General features: G+C 32.5%; 3 protein-coding genes and 1 pseudogene across 3 annotated transcripts; 2 read left to right on the top strand and 2 right to left on the bottom strand.

Moving 5' to 3' along the window:
- The first annotated feature begins 1,378 nt into the window (after window positions 1-1,378).
- LOC109340396 lies at window positions 1,379-2,386 on the top strand (annotated as a pseudogene).
- A 4,296-nt stretch (window positions 2,387-6,682) lies between these two features.
- Window positions 6,683-11,240, top strand: LOC109340397. The gene is made up of 2 exons (XM_019578079.1): window positions 6,683-6,826; window positions 9,052-11,240. The coding sequence occupies exon 2, from the start codon at window positions 9,153-9,155 to the stop codon at window positions 11,076-11,078; it is 1,926 nt and encodes a 641-aa protein (XP_019433624.1). The 5' UTR covers window positions 6,683-6,826; window positions 9,052-9,152; the 3' UTR covers window positions 11,079-11,240.
- Window positions 11,241-12,005: 765 nt separating this feature from the next.
- Window positions 12,006-14,769, bottom strand: LOC109340398. The gene is made up of 2 exons (XM_019578081.1): window positions 14,247-14,769; window positions 12,006-12,629 (listed from the first exon to the last, which is right to left on the bottom strand). Exons 1-2 carry the CDS (start codon window positions 14,597-14,599, stop codon window positions 12,227-12,229), a joined length of 756 nt encoding a protein of 251 aa, XP_019433626.1. The 5' UTR covers window positions 14,600-14,769; the 3' UTR covers window positions 12,006-12,226.
- A 1,481-nt stretch (window positions 14,770-16,250) lies between these two features.
- On the bottom strand, window positions 16,251-19,759 carry LOC109340395 (rRNA-processing protein FCF1 homolog). Its single transcript, XM_019578078.1, has 9 exons — window positions 19,577-19,759; window positions 19,405-19,470; window positions 19,199-19,304; window positions 18,349-18,391; window positions 18,126-18,198; window positions 17,754-17,841; window positions 17,217-17,273; window positions 17,039-17,117; window positions 16,251-16,516 (listed from the first exon to the last, which is right to left on the bottom strand). Exons 1-9 carry the CDS (start codon window positions 19,645-19,647, stop codon window positions 16,503-16,505), a joined length of 597 nt encoding a protein of 198 aa, XP_019433623.1. The 5' UTR covers window positions 19,648-19,759; the 3' UTR covers window positions 16,251-16,502.
- Between the last annotated feature and the right edge of the window lie 314 nt (window positions 19,760-20,073).

Below are 20,073 nucleotides of genomic sequence, written 5' to 3'. Positions count from 1 at the left end.
TGTCCAACATTGCTTCAAAACTTAAGGCCCTTAAGCTTTAAATGTCGGAAGACTTACTCACACATTTGATCTTACTTTCTTTCCTGCACAATTCAGTCAGTTTAAGATTTCTTATAACTGTAAAGGGAGAAATGGACTCTAAATGAGCTCATTTCATTTTGTCTGCAAGAAGAGGAAAGACTGAAGCGAGAAAGGACTGAAAGTGTCCATTATGTTACTACCTCTAAGGACAAGAGCAAAAGGAAAAACACTTTAGAGCCCAAGAATGAAGTTGCTAAGGGTCCAGTGTAAAAGAAGCAGAAGCAGACTGATGTCTGTTACTTTTGCAAAGGAACTGGACATCAAAAGAATAAATGTGTAAAGTATCATGTCTGGCGTGCTAAGAAAAGTACATTTCTTACTTTGGTATGTTCTGAGGTCAATTTAACTTCAGTACCTGGAAACACATGGTAGTTAGACTCCGGTTCAACTTCTAACATCAGTGTTTCAATGCAGGATTGTCTGAGCTACCGAAAGCCTAATTATGTTGAATGATACATCTACGTTGGCGATGGAAAGTCGGTAGAAGTGGAAGCTATAGGGCATTTTAGATTGTTATTATGTACTGGTTTTTATTTGGATTTGAAAGACACTTTTGTTGTACCGTCTTTTAGACGGAATTTAATTTCTGTTTCTTATTTGGACAAATTTGGTTATTGTTGTTCATTTGGAAACAATTCGGTTCAATTGTCTTTAAATTCAAATGTTATTGGAACTGGTTCACTTATGATGATTGACAACCTTTATATGCTGAATATCATAACTGATTATAGCGAAACCCTGAATGTGGAATCACGTGGTACTAAGCGTAAAATTGAAAATAGTAATTCAGGTGTATTATGGCACAAGCGCCTAGGTCACATTTCTCAAAAGAGAATTGAGCGTCTTGTGTCAGATGGGATTTTGGATTCCATTGACTTCACAAACCTTAATGTTTGTGTTAAATGCATAAAAGGAAAACAAACCAAACAATCGAAATATGGTGCATATAGAGCTTCAGACGTCTTAGAATTGATACATACAGATATTTGTGGGCCATTCCCTACGGCTTCCTGGAATGGTCAACGATATTTCATATCATTCATGGACGATTATTCTCGTTATGCATACATTTTTATAATTCATGAAAAGTCTCAATCATTGGACGTGTTCAAAACTTTCAAGGCTAAAGTTGAAAATCAACTCAACAAAAGGATTAAGTGCCTCAGATCTGACCGTGGTGGTGAATACTATGGTAGATATGACGGTTCAGGTGAACAACGTCCAGGGCATTTTGCCAAATACCTAGAGGAATGTGGTATAGTCCCACAAAACACCATGCCAGGATCGCCTAGCATGAATGGTGTATCTGAAAGACGAAATCGGACTCTTAAGGACATGGTAAGGAGTATGATATGTCACTCTACCTTACCAGAGTCCCTCTGGGGAGAGGCACTTAAGACTGCAGCTTATATTCTTAATAGGGTGCCAACTAAGGCAACTGCCAAAACACCTTATGAGCATTGGACTGGGCGAAAGCCTAGTCTAAAGCATTTTCATGTGCGAGGATATCCAGCTGAGGCAAGGCCTTATAGGCCTCATGAAAAGAAATTGGACTCCCGTACAGTGGGCAGTTACTTTATTGGTCACTTTGAAAAATCAAGGGGCTATAAATTTTATGACCCAAATTTAAAATCCATATTTGAGACGGATACAGCCACGTTCTTTGAGGATATTGAGTTTGAGGGGGAAGATAAGGTTAGAAACTTTGTCTTAGAGGAAGAATTTGTATCTATTCCAGATGCGATTCATATGGTTGCTTTTGATGAAGCAAATTTGGAACCTCCTCAAGATTGAATGATCCAATGTTAGGTTTGCAGAGGTAGCAGAAGCTTATAGCGTGCGCTGGTTTGAGATAAAGGGAATAATCAAGAGTTGCATGTTGTCTCCAAAAACATTGTATGGTGCATACTTTGTTTTTAAGGTAAGTGATGATATTGAATACTATGGCTTTAATTACGTGTCAATTGAAGTATCCATTGGGATAGTTGGAGAAAGTGATAACCAAAGTCGAACTGTATACTTGGATGTACCAAAACCACCAACACCACACATCTGAACCACCGTCCCTCGTCGTTTTACCCGCTGATGCCAAGTTTGGTTCGATGCTAGTAAAGTTGGTGATGAGCATCCAAAGTTGAGAAAAGATGGGTGGATGGAGGTGAAATTAGGAGTCTTCTTTAACAAAGGTGGAGAGGAGAATGAGTTTGAGATATGTTTAAATGATATCAAGAGTGGTCATTGTAAAGGTGGCTTAATTGTTTAAGGAATTGAAATAAGGCCTAGGATAAATACCATGAAAGAATAAATTACTCAAATATGCATCTACTCAAACCACCAAATGTGTTGTTTTGTTTTTCTTCATTAGTCATTATAAAATGTGTTGTGGTTTCTTCATTCAATTAAAGTCCTTGTTGACTAAATTATTTTGGATTTTAATGAAGCTTTTGTGTGTGATTTATGGAAACAGTTTCTTCACTTGTGAGAAAGATTTCTTCTTAGAAACCATATTAAGTGAGTGTTTTGTGTATTAGGACATCCTTTTAACTATTGAAAGTAGTGTTCATGGGTAGTTTGAACATTGAAAATTTGGAGATAAAAGAAGTTAAACAATAGTGTAACATTATATATTTATTTTAAGATGATGCAGAACACAAATTATGTTGGATTTATTTCATTTAATGCAAATCTATTTCAATTAGGAGTGGCAAAATTATTCATAATTCAAAATTCATCCAAATTAAATCCATCCAAATTCATATGTTAGAATTAATGGATTTAAATGGATATAATCCAATGGATAATGTTGATAATGGATAGATTCAAATCCATCCATTATATCCAATGGTTATCTATGGGTATATCTATTTGGATGGATACACAATCCATCTAAAAAAATAAAAATAAAAACAATTTTTTTCCCAATTAAATTAATATTAATATAAAAAATATCTCTTACCTTTCTAAGCACAATTCCGCACATTTTACAAAAGTTGAAAATTGTAATTGTGATTTTAAAAAGTGCTTATCAAAAAAGTATAAACGATTTCGGCTTTAGTGCTTTACCCCAACATTTTAATGCAAAGTATAAATATATCATTTTTATTATTGACTAATGTGATAATATAATAACAAAATGAAATATTTCAGGGTGATGGACTGTTGCATATAACTTATGGAAGTCCCAATTATTAGGAGTGTAAGCGGTTCCAGTTTAAACATGAAACTGATGAAACCGAACCAAACCATAAAATGCGGTTCGGTTCGGTTCAGCTCCGCAGCTCGATTCTGCGGTTTGGTTCATTTTTTTTATTTAGAACCATTTAAGTTTGGTTTGGTTCACGGTTTTATAAATTTTGGAACCGTTAAAATGGAACCGCATATTAAAAAATAATTTTATTTTATATTTGAATGGTTAAGCTTTAAAGTTATGAGATAAAATATGATTAAGAATTTAGAATAAGTAATACATATAGGCTATAAATAAGACGCAAATAGAAAAATTAATTAGTAAACAAACCTCAATATATATTATCTCTATTATACATTGAGAAGATAGAAAGAAAACTAAAAAACTAGTATACATTTTGTCAATGTTCAGAGATGAAATTAATTAAATAAAGAAATTAAGGAACTAAAAGAAAATAAAAGAAGAACTTGAGGACATTACTAATGATGTGGAGTATTAGGTATTACTGTTGGACTAAAATATTGGTACCAAGTTTGTCATTCTTAAATTTTGTTGGACATTGTCGAAGATTTTGTGGACTAAAATTTCAAGTTTGTAGTGCGTTGAGATGTTGAATTATTATTGTTTTACTAAGAGTATTAAATACTTTAATATTGATGTGTTTAGTATTCATTTAGTTGACTTTATACCATGCAAATTTTGTTCATCTATTTCTTAAAGGATTTTCTTTAAATAAGTTAAAAAACTGAACCGTTAATCAACAGTTCTGTTTGGTGACTAAATAAAATTTGTGGTTAATCGAGTAGAACCGAATCGCATCTTTGTGTTAGGTTCAGTCACTAAATTGCGTCAAAAACTGAACCGAACTTGTACACCCTTGCCAATTATGTTGCACCAGATATTCTTGCTAATAAGAGTGCTTATAAAAAAAACTTCACAAATCCACATTTTTAAAAGTGCTTATCAAAAAAATAATTTTTAAAAGTGTTTGTTAAGACAATTAATTTTTAAAATGTGTTTTTAAAAAAAATCACTTTTAAATTTTTTTTTAAAATTGATATTTAAAAATGATTTATTAAATACTAATTTTTAAAAGAATTTTTTTTCTTCAAATTTTTTTATTAAAATTGTTTTGTTCAAATTAAAAATATGCCGGTTGGATATTCATCCATCCAATCTATTAAAATGGATAGAATGGATGGATTAGAATCCATTGAATATGAATGGATTGGATAATTAAAAAATATGATGTAATAGATTTATATGGATTATTAGATAGTTTTCTATCCATCCATTAGGATCCAAATCCATCAAATTTTCACCCCTAATTTCAATTGAATTTAGCTTGTTGTATTGACCTTTATTTCTTATGTTTGTGATTCGAGTTACTTAATTATGGAAAAGTTAACAGAAGAAATGGTTTTGTTCCCTTGAGTGAGATCTTGAAGCAAATTATCAAACAATTGAAAAGTTTTCCGGCAAATAAAACGACACGTTTTAGCCAGGGTTATTTAATTTGCATCCAACTTGTTTGTTTTGATATGTTGAGATTAATATTAAAAATATTTTTCGAATGTGTAAATGACACCTACTGTATTTGTTTTATGCAAGTTTTTTAAGTTTCCGAATATTAATTCGAAAATGATATATTTTTCTACTAAATTATTTTATTAATCATCCTAACCAAAAAGAAGTGACATGTGTTATAAAATGATATTTTATTTAGTAATGATTGATTTACAAATAACATATGTTACTCTTTTGTTAATAGGTACCTTGTTTATAGTTGGTTGTTATGCTTTGATAAATTGGGAAATGATTGAATTAATATTAGTCAGCGTGATGTATGCACTGATAGTATATATATTTTATCATTACATCATTTATTATTAATGTTTAATTATTGTTAGTTTTTCAAAAAAATATAATCTTAATAAGTGATAAATGATAGAATATATGTATATAAATCTTTACATTGTTGATTTATAGATTTTAGACTCTAGTTAGTGTTTAAACAAAGTGTTGGTGGAGCCTTCAACTTCAAATACCAAAGGATGGAGGTCGTACATGGTCAATCCTAATTGTTCTTATTGGTTATTTAGCTCCTAAAGTGGTGTTTATTATCCAAAGCTGGTGGGTAATCTATTCCTTAATAATAAAAATCAGTTATCCTGAAATTGTGTCTCAAACATTGTTTCATTAATTAAGATTTTGACATATTATAAAAAATAACATACAATTTAAATTTTTATTCTCATTACTTAATTTATTTCAATAAATATCAGAATCTGATTGGATGAGATAGAAATACAATTTAAAGACAATGGATTCCCATTATTTCTTTTAATAGCTCCCAAGAAAATTCAATCACCTTTGAGGGGTTATTTGAGGTTAAAATGAGTTCAACAATCATGTTACATTATTTCTTCTCTATTTTATAATGAGGCATAACCACTAGACATGAGTTATATTGGACTTATTTGTACATAAATGTGAAAACAAATCAATTTGGGTAAAAAAAAAACAGAGAAAAGAATATATGTATTGATAATGTTGAGTTCATCATCTATTATTTATTTTTAATCATTGACTCTTCAAAAAATAATTCAAATAAATAGTAGAGTGTATAAATTTTTACATACATAAATACTACTTGAAAAGATTAGTTTTGGTTTTTTTGGGTAAAAAATTAATTCTTTTGGATTTGTGATTGTCTCTTCCAATAAATATCACACTCATGAATCAAACATTTAATCTTTTAATTATTTAAGAATCTAGTTAAGCTCTTACACCACTAGATAAATGTCTTCGATGGGCTTTCCTTAAAAGTTTGATTTTGGTTTGAGTGAAGAAATCAAGTTTAGACTCTTCAAAATTCAAATGCATTAGTAGACCTTATGGCTTTTCGGTTCAATAGTGTCTGGACTAATCGAACTCAGCGAATATCTTTTTTAGGGTAAGATCCTCTATTTTTATCCATTTCCCTCATCTAATAATCATTATTTTTAAACCAACACTTAATTCATTATCTAATCATTATAATAAATTATTAAAGGGTTGAGATTTTATTCACTTACTCAAAAAATAAAATTGAGAGTATGTACTTCTGGACCCAACTTTTTTCCACATACACAATAAATTAGTGCTGGCACATTAAAAGGTTTCCAAAAATAAAAGATGTAATATTTATATATTGACATTGTAAAAATTTATCCTATTTTTCTTAAAAAATTAATAATGATAGATAATAATATATATATATACATCTTTTTTTCTCAAATAAAAAAAATGTCATTTTACTATTTCAGCACATTTGTATTTTTTTTAAGGCAGCAAATTAGTGCTACTGCATTATCTGATTGAATTTTATACAAAAAATAATTATAAAAAATGAAACAGTTTTTTCTACTAAGGTCCACCATCTTCTCAATTTTGCAGAAACCCAAAGCTGAGAGAAAGAAGAAAAAGAAGAAACAAGAACAACAACAGTAGAAGAAGAAAACTGTTACTATAAAAATATTCAATTATTGTTTTTATCAATTACTATTTTCCACTCAGGTACTCTTTCTCTTTCTTCACTCATCATACCCTAATTTACTTTCCCTTCACAAGTTTCAATTTTTGTTGATGTCCAATACTAATATTTACAATACACGTTACTCTCTCCTCGAATTGGTTTCGCTTGGGTCAAATCCAACATCGTAGTTTACGAATTTGATATTATAGATTCGGAATTTGAGGTTTCTAGGTTTCGAATTGTTGGATCCGGAGTGAGTTTTAGCAGTTATATTATGACCCAAATGCCTCTTTGTTATTTTTATGCATGAAAGATTGAAACTTTGTGACCTTGGATGTAGGTTAAGAGCATTGAACAATGTTATTGTTTGTGCTCCTTCTCTGAGTGTTTTGTTTCAGGTTGGGGCAAAATTTGATAGTTGAAATTTTTTAAGATTATGTTTTTAAACATTGATGATTTGTGCTCGATGGGAGGTTAGGTTGTTGCTACTTGCTATTGTTGGGGAGTGTTCCACATGACACCGCTCATTTTTCGGAGCTTGGTTTAAACGCTTGTTGGACTACTTCTCTTATTTAATTGGTTTTGAGATGGAATCGTAACAACTATGTTCGAGTCCAACCCTTTTCTGGACCAATTCTTGTCCAACTTGGGAGCCACAAAGTTCATTAAACTTTCTTCATGAGAAAAAAATGGATTGGGAATAAAAAACCCATCGCCCCTTAGTAGGCCGAAAGTTACTACTACTATTAAGTTGAAGAAAGCAAGTGTTTTTCATTTTGATGACTATGAAGGCATAGCTATTGGGAATATGGGATATGGTGACATTTCAGATTGCCTGTTTTGTGTTTCTAATAAGTTATTTCATAGTTGGCATGGTGAGTTGCATACATCATGAACTGCTTTAGATCAATCCTAACCCAATGTTAATGAATTACTTGTACTCTATTAATAGATTACTGAATAGAAACATTCCATTTAATGTGATAGGAAGACTAAGAAGATAAAACAAAATCTCTATTAATGTATTCGTGTGGAATCCTTATTGTTATTTTTTTTATATTCAAGTGCTACTAGATCAACAATTCCAGAAATTTAGGTTGGGCTTCTATCACTGACATAAAAACATCCCTTTCAAATGTCTTCGGATACAAGCCGTTCATAAGCCCTTTTGATAGTTTTTGCAAGTTCTTGTTTAGAAAATGAACCTTCAGTTACTGTGATGTCTATTGCTTGAGAGTGTGACCCAGCTTACTCAAAGTTCTGTTCAGAAATGTGGACTTTTCATAAAGCATAATCTCTCAATGGTGATGGTTAAGCTATAGGAACCTGCAACTGTAAATGGAGGTTATGGATTAACTTAGTTTAGCAAGTTCTGTAGAAACCTCCAAGTATAAAAACTATCATTTTTAAGGTTGCTGTGACAGAGTTCTTTACCTGCAATCTTTATACTTCTAATAAAAATTAGATTATGCTGACCATTTTTCTGATTTGTGATTATGACTTAAAGAACAATTTAGCAAAGTGATTCCGTTGAAACCATTATACTTCTGCAATTATAGCAAAATGGTGTGTAATGTAATACTTTATTTTAATCCCCATCATCTGATGGTATAAATTTATCATTTTGATCATCTCTTCAATTAAAATGTAAGGTAAAAAGTAGGCTTTCATGTTTACAACAACATCATGTTGGAGGAATGAAGAACAAGGATAAAATTCTATTTATTTTGGTGCCTGTATCTCAATAGCATGCTACAACTTTAGCTTGTTTTGGTTCTGTATTCGTTTCTATGGATTAAGTTATACCGCCCAGTACATGGTAGGTTTACAATAATGTCAAGTCATAGTTGTTACTAGATTAGCCAAAGTTATCAATGTTGTATCCTAATAAAAAATTATTAGCTGAAATTATGCTTTTTCAGTTCCTTATAAAATATTGAAGTCTATTTATCAAGAATTATATTGTTTGCATGTAAGAGATAAATGTTCAATAATATATTCACACACACCCTCCCCCAACACACACATAAGTGTATAAGTTTGTTGATATGTTTTGTAAGTCTGCTGATAGGTCCTTTTACTTTTGAAACTGTTATCCTTTTTGTCATTTTGAATGATCCAATTATTGAACTTTCTTTATTACTTTCTTACTTAATTTACAGCTATTATGTTACCTATATGATAATTCTATATTTCCATTTCGTTTCAATGGTTCGGCTTAGACTTATTTATAGAGTTTAACCATTTCTTCTCCTCTGTATTGCAGAATCTGTAATTGACAGGAAGTTTAATGTGGTGGCATTTTTCAGCGCCTGTCCTTGGAAGCCCTTAACAATTCATAAATATAATGAAAACCCTTATAGTCACATGACATTGCTCTTTCCTTGTTTTGGTGGATATATGGCTAATCATTCATTAGTTTTACACAATGCTGCTGTTACATTAGAAGAACATGCTAATCATTCATTAGGTTTAGATAATAGTTCTGTTACTTTAGGGGAAACGGCTAATCATTCATTAGGTTTAGATAATGCTGCTGTTACTTTAGCAGAACCTCCGCTGGTGATTGGGCAAGAGTTTCCAGATGTGGAAACCTGTCGAAGAACATTGAAAGATATTGCCATAGCTATGCATTTTGATCTTCGGATAGTTAAGTCAGATCGAAGTCGTTTCATAGCAAAATGCTCCAAAGAAGGGTGCCCATGGCGTGTACATGTAGCAAAATGTCCAGGTGTTCCAACCTTCACGATAAGAACTCTACAAGGAGATCATACTTGTGAGGGAGTTCGCAACCTTCATCATCAGCAAGCATCAGTTGGTTGGGTTGCAAGATCTGTAGAGTCACGTATTAGAGATAATCCACAAGTCAAACCAAGGGAAATACTGCAAGATATCCGTGATCAGCATGGAGTTGCTGTTTCTTACATGCAAGCTTGGCGTGGGAAGGAGCGGAGCATGGCTGCACTTCATGGAACATTTGAAGAAGGTTACCGTCTTCTCCCTGCATACTGTGAGCAGATAAGAAAAACCAACCCTGGTAGCATTGCATCTGTTGTTGCCACTGGACAAGAAAACTGTTTTCAACGCCTATTTATTTCTTATCGTGCATCGATTTATGGGTTTATAAATGCTTGTAGGCCACTTTTAGAGGTTGACAGGGCCCATCTTAAAGGAAAATACCTGGGCACATTATTCTGTGCTGCAGCTGTTGATGCTGATGAAGCTTTGTTTCCTTTGGCCATTGCTGTTGTTGATACTGAAAGTGATGAAAACTGGATGTGGTTCATGTCAGAATTGCGAAAGCTTCTTGGAGTAAACACTGATACCATGCCGAGACTGACTATACTGTCCGAAAGGCAAAGAGGCATTGTGGAGGCAATAGAGACCCATTTTCCTAGTGCTTCACACTGTTTCTGTTTGCGTTATGTCAGTGAAAATTTCCGTGATACATTTAAAAACACCAAGTTGGTGAACATCTTTTGGAATGCTGTATATGCCCTCACAGCTGCTGAATTTGAAAGCAAGATTGCTGAGATGATAGAGATTTCACAGGATGTTATATCATGGTTCCAGCACTTCCCTCCACATCTTTGGGCCGTGGCTTACTTCGAAGGCGTTCGATATGGCCATTTCACACTTGGTGTAACAGAATTGCTGTATAACTGGGCCCTTGAGTGTCATGAGCTGCCTATAGTACAGATGATGGAACACATTCGCCAGCAGATGGTGTCTTGGTTTAATGATCGCCAGGATCTTGGAATGAGATGGGCATCAATTCTTGTACCATCTGCTGAGAAGCGGATTATGGAGGCCATTGCCGATGCTCATTGCTATCAGGTACTCCGGGCGAATGAAATTGAGTTTGAAATTGTGTCTACTGAGAGGACCAATATTGTGGATATACGAAGTCGCGAGTGCTCTTGTCGGCGTTGGCAGCTTTATGGTTTACCTTGTGCTCATGCAGCAGCTGCACTTATTTCTTGTGGACACAATGCCCATATGTTTGCTGAACCATGCTTCACTGTGCAAAGTTACAGAATGACCTATTCGCAGATAATAAATCCTATTCCAGATAAGAGTCAATGGAGAGAACAAGGGGATGGAGCAGAAGGTGGTGGAGGAGGTGCAAGGGTCGATATCATGATCGGACCACCAAAGACTCGCCGACCCCCCGGAAGGCCAAAGAAGAAGGTTCTGAGAGTGGAGAACTTTAAGCGTCCGAAAAGAATTGTTCAATGCGGTCGCTGCCATATGTTAGGACATTCTCAAAAGAAATGCACAATGCCAATCTGATAAAATTATTTTACTTTGTGAGAGTATATCCCTTGTTTCAGCAACATAATAGCAAGTAGAATGTTGTGTTTGTATTGTAATTTAAATGTATGCTGAACCTGCACGAGGTAAAATATTGATTCATTAGTTTTTGGCATAATTCCTCTGTTTTATGTTGTCTCATGGAACAATTTGTTGATGTCAGGTGGTAAAAGGGGTAACATTTGTTGTCTGTGTCCTAATTCTATGTGATGGATTCTGGTTGGTCAAGAAAATTATTTCTCATTATTAATTATTGGATAATTAAATTAATTGGCCAATCAAAATGAGTATGTGACATTCTAACACAATAAATGATTCTTTTGCCTAGTTATTCCAGCCACAAAAAATTTCTTAGTACTACCAGCTTCTCTTCCACAAGATGCTGGAAGTGGCTTTGTTTCTGTTGGTAACCTGACATTAAATGTGGTTCTAGTTATTAAAATAACACTATATATGTAATGTTGTCTAAGTATGGTATTTTGAATATTCAAATAACAAAATTCACTACTATTAATGCATTTTTCATAATATTCTCTGTGTATCATATTTAATAGTTGCTGAAAATTGAAGTATCGTCTTTCAAATCATGCTACTTCAATCATATACCTTTTGCTATTTTAGAAGTCACAACTGAGCTCAAAATCCAATATCTGTTAGTGCTGAGTCCAGTGAGGAAAAAACAAAGGGTTCTTGTGCCAAGCAAGGGTTATAGCTATTGATATTAAAATTTAAATAAAACAAGATGCACATACATATAATTGTTACAATCCATTTCTTTATTTTTCTGATCAATTGTTGATACTCTTAGCTTTTACTACTAAAATCAACCTCCTATTTTAGAGGAACCAAATTCAATGAATAGGTATTAGTCTGAGTAAGCAATACAAAATTTTCCCTATATGTATATATAGGTAAAGGAAGAGAAAACTTGCAATCTCATTACACATAATATACAAGGCTTTTCAAACTCAAGTACAACACCAACAAATACCCAATATAATGGGTCCAATGGACTTGAGCAGGCACCATGTAACTATATCTATATGTCAAGCTAAGATGCCAAAGATCTAGCTCAATATACACTAATAATAATTTACACCAAAACTGTTTGAAGAACTTGAGCAACATTAAGTTCTCTTTGTAGATGATGATATTTCAAAGTAAGTTGGTCTTGGAGTTGAAGAGCAGCCAATAGAATGAAGCAATTCTTCCACACTGATCACATAAAACTTAGTAGGTTTGTTCATTGCAATATTGTCAACCCGGTGCTCGAAAATCTTGCCTTCCTTGTCAAGTTTATACTCGGAGGTTCCATCGAACCTGCCGCGACTCTCCCATGGAACTCGTGGAATTCCATGAACTGTCCAGCGAACCATAATGACATTCTCAGCAGGCTGCCACACACTGGTTAAGTCAATCCACAATGCTTTGAAAAATATCCTGCCTTGAAATCGTAGTGCCCAGAAGATTGATTTGTAATTCTTGATGCCGATGAATGTGTTCAAAGGATCCTTGAATACGATATCATCCCTGTAAGAAAGGGTTATTGCAGCCACACCAAAGTTAAGTATAAAAGATCAAAGATGTAACTTAACACATTATAATTCATTGCACATTATCTATTACTTGCGATTTTCACATCTAATCCAAACACACTATGGTCCTGTCATGATCGCGCACTCGGCGAAAGAGCTTTACAAGCGGCATTCAATCCATACTCAATGTATGTTACTGGTGAGTAAGAAAGACATCAAATTTCAGGAATAAAGGCCAGAAGAATTACCTCTCTCTCATAGAGAGATTGCGAACAAGTTTCTTTAACACAAACTTAAAGATTTTTGGACCCACTCACGTACCCCATAAGGTATGATCAAAAGAAGTAAAATACATTAACATTTCGATCAGTCCCCTGTCAACCCATGTGACTAAATTGAAAGAAACACGAGTTTGACCGAAAGTACCAGCAACACAATTACTTAAGATCTGGCCATTTCAAAACTCAAAAGCATCATAAGTGATTACTTAACATCACAGTTGAATTGGCATATGGTCATAAAATTAAAACCTCATATACCAGAGAAAGCAGGCAAAACAGTTGATAGATTAAAACTAGAAAATGTTTGACTTCTCCACTTTAACTGGAGGAGTGATATTGACAAAAGCACACGGACACAAACATAATATACTTTTTCGACACATCCCTTGTTTTCATTCTCCATCTCCCCTACAACCACAACTTCAAATGTTTCTGATTCTTAACGTCTCCAGCCCACAAAGGGCTCCTTAAAACCTCAATTCTCATTTTAGCTAAATAATTCGTAGCAAAAATGAAATGAAATGAAATGAAATATCAACTTGCAAACCACTGTTAATCACACAATTATCTATTTTCCATCAAAACCCAAACATCATATGAATCTAAAAACAACAACAACCAAGCCTTTTCTCCTTATATGGGTCGGCTACATAAATCAAATGATGTCATACATATCTGTCATAAAGCATGTCTATAGACTTTACATCTGAATCCTTGTTAATAGTTTCACCGAACGTGAGACTCCATCATATTTTCTTTCTAAAATAGGTGTTCCTCATCTTTATCTCTGATGTATTCATTTCAAATCCGATATTGTATAATGCCTCCATTCTCCACTCATTATTCGTAATATTATCATCTATGCTACACCCAGTTTATTCTCTTATCATATTAATTTCAAAAAATTAAAATAAAATAAAAAACAATGATTTTACCCAACTTCCTCCTATACCAAGTAACCATTATGCAAAAACATAGAAGGATTTTAAACACACACAAGAAAAATGCTTAAATATGTTCTAGTCCCTGCAAAATATACAATTTTGATTTTAGTTCCTAATTTAGTTTGTTGTTTTGGTTTTAGTTCTTGTTAATGATGCTTCAACATCACACAATTGGTTACATCACATCATCAATATATATAAGGACCAAAACCAACTGAATAAACTTATAGGGACTAAAACTAAAATTTAATAAATTTTTGGGCACAAAAAACTTACGCCTATGAAAAAATGATTTTACACTACCTCCTTTCTATACTAATTAATAATTACTAAGCAACAACCATAATACAAAACCATAAAAAGAAGAACAAAGACTAAAATCAAAACCTGTAGATGTCAAATCTAGGTTCCCTGCAAAATATCTGGGGAAAATCCTCTCTAAGAGTTCGAATTGCATAACCCATGTTAACATAGTAATTCTGTTTCTCTTTCTCTTCTTTGCTCTCTTCCTTCAACGGAATCGAAAATTGACCATACAAACTCAAATTCTGATTCAAATCCAAAGCCCCAAAATCCTTCAATTTGCAACTAGCAACAACCTTACTCCAGCCAGTTCCCTTATCATCTCTGAAGGGCTTAAAGCTCTGAACTTTGTTCCAACTAGGGTTTTGATGAATTTTACAATTCTGCACGATTTTGGGGGAAATGAAAAATTCAAGGGAATGGGTGAAAAGGGTCATCGCCAATGATTATAAAGGTTGGATTTTTACTAAGAGGGCAATGGATTCAAGTGAAAAATGAAAATGGCATATTTGAAGGGATGTGAAATGGTTGATGGAGGAATAGAAGAAAAATAGAGAAAAATAAACTTGGCGCGGATGAAAGGAAAGATTGTGGATAATTGGAATTATCAAGTTCTTAAGTGGAAAAATATCTCATTGGTAGTTGGATTTTCCACTATTTTATTCACATCAATACACTTAATTTTATTTTTATAAGTTACTACCTAATTCTCGAATAAATTTTCCTACTCGGATCAAAGAAAAATTACATATATCACTTCTAAACTAAATTAATTATTAATAAATAAAATATTATTTTAAGGCATTATTTTATTCTATCATCATATAAGTAAGCAGTTTTTGTAGGAAGATTTGTAATAGTTTCCATATGTTTTTTGTCTTGAATTGCTTCATTCCCAAGAGTATGTATAATATCTTTTTTTATGTCTTGAATTGCCTCATTCCCAAGAATACCTATAAGTTAGACTTGCACTGGATTTAAATGATTAAAGTATAAGTTTAAATGATTTATATGTCGGTCAATGTGTTCAAATGATTAAGTATAAGTATTTTGTCATGTTAGATTAGAGAGGATGTTAAAAGAATCTAAAGTAATATCTTAGAAATGAAGTGAAATCACTTATATTTTATAAATCTATTATTATTCTGGAATATTTATGTATTGTTATTGTAAAAACTTATATACAGTTAATATATCTGTATTATTTATTTGTATTTTTTAAGAATAATTAATAATAATAAAATATGAATATTAGATGATATAATCACAGTATATAAAACAACATTTTTTTCTTATTTTCTTTTCCTTAACCAATTTTAGAAAGGGAAAAGGACAGGACCATCATGGAAAGAAAAAACAAATAAAAATGAAGGAATGGAAAATACATAAAAGAATAATTACTGAATAAATATTATAATCTTTGGGTGCCTTGCCTAGTTGAGAGCATATTCCTTTTTCATTTTTGTCCTGTATCTATTCTTCTTTTAAAAATAACTTGATCTTCCTACAAAAACTTGATTCTTGAAATCTCAAAGAGCATATCACAAAAATGCTCAACCAATCAAAGGTTGATTTATCTGGTTAAGGTTGTATGAATAATATGACTTCAACTTTATTCTTGAAATCTTAAAGACAATATTATTTGTTCTTCATTTTAGTTTTCCCTGTTATTTGATATTCCTCTAATAATGCAATATGTTGCTTGTATTGTACCCATAAATAACCATGATCATTGTTTGTATATGGAATTTCAAATGTACTATGGGGCAAATACATTGACAGATGATCTAACTGAATCACCACATTCATAATTTTATTTTCAGTGGTTCTTGTTGATCTTATCTCTCAAATATTTTGCTGCGTTTTCATAATATAAAGTTTGAAATTTTGAGATGCAATTCTGAATGTTGATCCTCATATTAGGAACTTTCTTCTATAGATACTGAAGAGAGCATAATGAAGTTGTTGTAGACAAATTTTCTCTCCCCTCTAAGAATGCCTACTAAAGTGAACATCATAAAAACAATTCTTAAAAGCAAACTGTTATAAAAAAAATCTAAAGTAACTATATGGGTAGGTGTCTAGAACTATGACTATGAAAATGAAATGATAATTTAGATTCTCCAATTCCAAGGTTCCAACTTGAAACAATAGTGACACAAGATAAGGAAACAAAAAATTGACAAAACCCAAAACTACATAGTCATGAGGGAAAATTGTAGTGTCAACCACTGAAGAGTTCCTTCTTGCTAAGTGTTTAAGCAAACACACATAGTAGTGTAGCAGGATTTCATAATTAGTGTCAACATCATCCTTGTTTCACCAGTTTTAATGTCTCCATCAAATCCTTGGTGCTACATTAAGAAACCACATGTGTCAGGACTCACTAGTGTTCCAACAACAACAACAATAAATATAGAAATATATTCAAAGCCAATGGTAAGGAAATATTTGTATATAAAAGTCTCCATGAGCTTCCTTTATAGGCTTACTGAAATAAGCTAAAAAGAGCTTATACGAAATTCATAAGCTATCATCATAAGAAGTTTTCATAAACTCAAGTAATCTCTCTATAAGCCCTTTCAAGCACCCCGAAAAGGAGGATCATATTGACCAGGGTTATGTACAATAACAAACTAATGCAATATGTCTATGCTTTTATAGAATGTTATATGTTAAAGGAGTCTATGAGCCGAAGTTAATGAAACTTGCTTATCTTGTTTATCAAGGGAGATATGGAAGTTTAGTTTGCCCAACCAAGTACCAAACTAAGATCATTCTAAATTAGTAGCTAGCTACAAATATGTTTCATAGGTATTCAATTCAATAAACTTTAATAGCAAATAAATATTACTAAATAACGCTAGAGAGTTTACCTCCACCCATTGTTGCCTCGGGCAAGCGCTCAATTGAGTACCTATGTTTGGTGATATACATTATTGGCACACCAGGAATCTGCAAGAAGGAAGTCCAGTCGTGGATCATGCATTTAGGTCAGCGGTATCAAAACAAAAGAAGACAGAGGAATGAGTGAACAACTAGTGATGACTTTACCTTCCGAATCCTTCTCTTCAAGTCTCGATCACATGTTGCAACAATATAGCACTTATGCTGCTCCATAGAAAATCGTTTGTTTAAGTATATTGGAAAAAACAATGACATAAGCAGAAGATAAGCAAGATCAGTTACTCTATGGAAATAATATTATTCACTTAACTAAATAGACACTGCAAATGCAAATAATTTGGATTGATGGATTTTAAACACCAAGAATAAACCAAACATTACACAATTAGCATTACATTAGCTAAGAATTCAAAATCAAGAAATACTGAACTGCAAATTCCAAAGTTCAAAATTCTGGCAGAAGTGATGACTCACTAGGTGGCTCTAGAGAGAAATATAAAACCAAAACACACACGGATTTATAAACCACACATATTTATCATCAGCATAGATGGCTCTTGCCATGATTATTGAACAAAATAAAAACTATGTCAACCTTTTTCATCTAGCCTTGAAAATACACTGTTTATTTTAAAATCAAATAGATCTTAAAGCATTTAAAAGATACTTCAAACTAAATCGTACCTGGGTAACTCTCTCGACAAGGCAGTCATCGGCATAAGTCCCTTTATGAGTGCAGAGTATTCTCTCAAATCGAGGATCCTTTGCGATCCTTTCAAGTATAACAAAGACAAATTAATACACCAAGAAGCTGAAATCCAAATATGGAGTACAATATAATTTCATTTCGCTTCTAGGCATAGCATGCAAATGTAACACTGATTTTTTACATGTAGATCTCATGTGTATGAGAATATAGAGCAATAAAATCAAAGCTCAAGAAATGCAAAATATAACACTGATTTTTTACATGTAGTCATGTAGACCTCAAGTGAATGAGAATATAGATTATAGAGTCACAAAATAAAGCTCAAGTGTATTAGAATATGCATCTACCTTAGAGCTACACGATATTTCTGGCCTAACTTCTCCAATTCTGCCATCACACAATCCGTGATACAAGGGGTACCTAAAAATCCCAAATACCAATAGAACAAGGGTGAGAATAAATAAAACATGCTTAATTGCAACATCTCTAAAACTTGACGGGAACCCCCACAATCAAGTTAATACATAAAATTCATAAAGAAAGGCAAGGAACCATCAATTTTAAACTCACACTTTGCATATAAGCAGTCCATCATTCCTTTCTCCAGATCCAACTACATCCACAAAGCAAATGAGTTGTGAGAGCCACCAACAAAGAAACGTCAAAAGAAAACGATACAATTTATTTTAGATTCAAAAACACTAAAATCCTTTACTATTCTAGATTGTTAAAGAGAGTGAAATTTGATTTACTATTCAAATGTTTTGAGGGGAAGCTCAATAAAATCATATACATATCATCAAACACACTGTCTAGACTCTAGGCACCATATACTAAATTTGATAAAACAACTACGGACAGCTATGTGTCGAACCGGAGATAAGAAATTTATTCATTTAAAAGAAGGAATCAAACCTCACCACAATAAACTGGAGGAGAAAAAAGTGGACAACAAAATTAAAGCAAAGCAAAAAAATGGATATAGAAGCACATATAATACAACAATAGAGCCTTTCCCCACTACACTCGGAAGCGCAGATACTAATACGGGATACAGATTGGATACGACACGATAGAGATAGATTGATATGGGGAAAAAGAAAATCATTAAATAATTGAGAGACGTATAGATGAAATGCATTATAAAAGTGTCATATCTTGGCATCACAATCATGTTTAAGTATAATTGCTTCATAGCTGCTATAGGATACAATAATGTTATATTGTAAGTCATGTCTCTATGGACAACCAACTTACATCTAAAACCATCTTAATAACAATAATTCATCCATAATTCATTAACATTGTAACAAAGACATAATAGCTAGTTTATTACTTTAAAAGAGAAGCAAAACCTACAACAATAAACTTGACTTTTTTTTACTATAACATTGAGAAATTAAATTAAATCACAACTCACTTTATTCTGGATGGAGAAATTGATGAAGTTAGTATCCACCAAAACATGATAAGGGGGTCCCAAAGCAGTGTTATATTGAAAGAAAAGCGCAGAAGACTGACTTGGCCTAAATAACACAAATTCAAAACAAAGATTATTAAAACAAATCAATAAAAACAAAACTGATATACTTTAAGGAATGAGAAAACCCAAAAAAAAAAACATACACGTTTCTGGGTAGCTTTTCCTTGAGAAGGTCCTTCTTATTTGGGTTCAAAACCTCTTCTTTATAGCTGAACATGACAAAATACATACATATATATATATGAGAATACAAGCAATGAATGAAATCATAAAAAAAATGAAGATTTAAGGAAGACCCAAATAAAAAAATCTAACCTTTTGATAGCTTTGGAGGTGATGACCTTTTTCATAACTGCAAATTTGGGAGTTTTTTTAGCTTTACCCATTGTGATTGGAGATTATGTGAAACCCTAATAATCAGAAACAAAGGAGCAGTGTAGTATAGTAGTGGAGATTCTAAAGAAACAGAGGAAAAACTCGTATAGCATAGTTTCGACTCTGTTTTGATTGGGCTCAATGCAACTGATAAGCCCAATCACCCTATAACGTAACTCATAGATGGGCTTTTCCAATTTTTGGAAATCTGTGTATAAATCAAAAAAAGAAAAGAAAATTGTAATGTGTGTTTAAATAAGCATTTTAACTTATAAGATTTTACCAACAATATAAGCTGACAATTGGGTAAGATGGGGTCAAGATTCTATAGATTAATGCTTAATAATAGGTTATACATCTCGAAAAGAATAAAATTCTTACTTATAAAACTCACTAATTGAAATCATTCACTTAATAGATAAGAAAGTTTATATATA

The sequence above is a fragment of the Lupinus angustifolius genome, unplaced genomic scaffold (genome assembly GCF_001865875.1).
Source record: "Lupinus angustifolius cultivar Tanjil unplaced genomic scaffold, LupAngTanjil_v1.0 Scaffold_168_12, whole genome shotgun sequence".
NCBI classification, from domain to species: domain Eukaryota; kingdom Viridiplantae; phylum Streptophyta; class Magnoliopsida; order Fabales; family Fabaceae; genus Lupinus; species Lupinus angustifolius.
The sequence above is the reverse complement of the archived record's forward strand: the minus strand, read 5'-3'. Positions and strand labels throughout refer to the sequence as shown.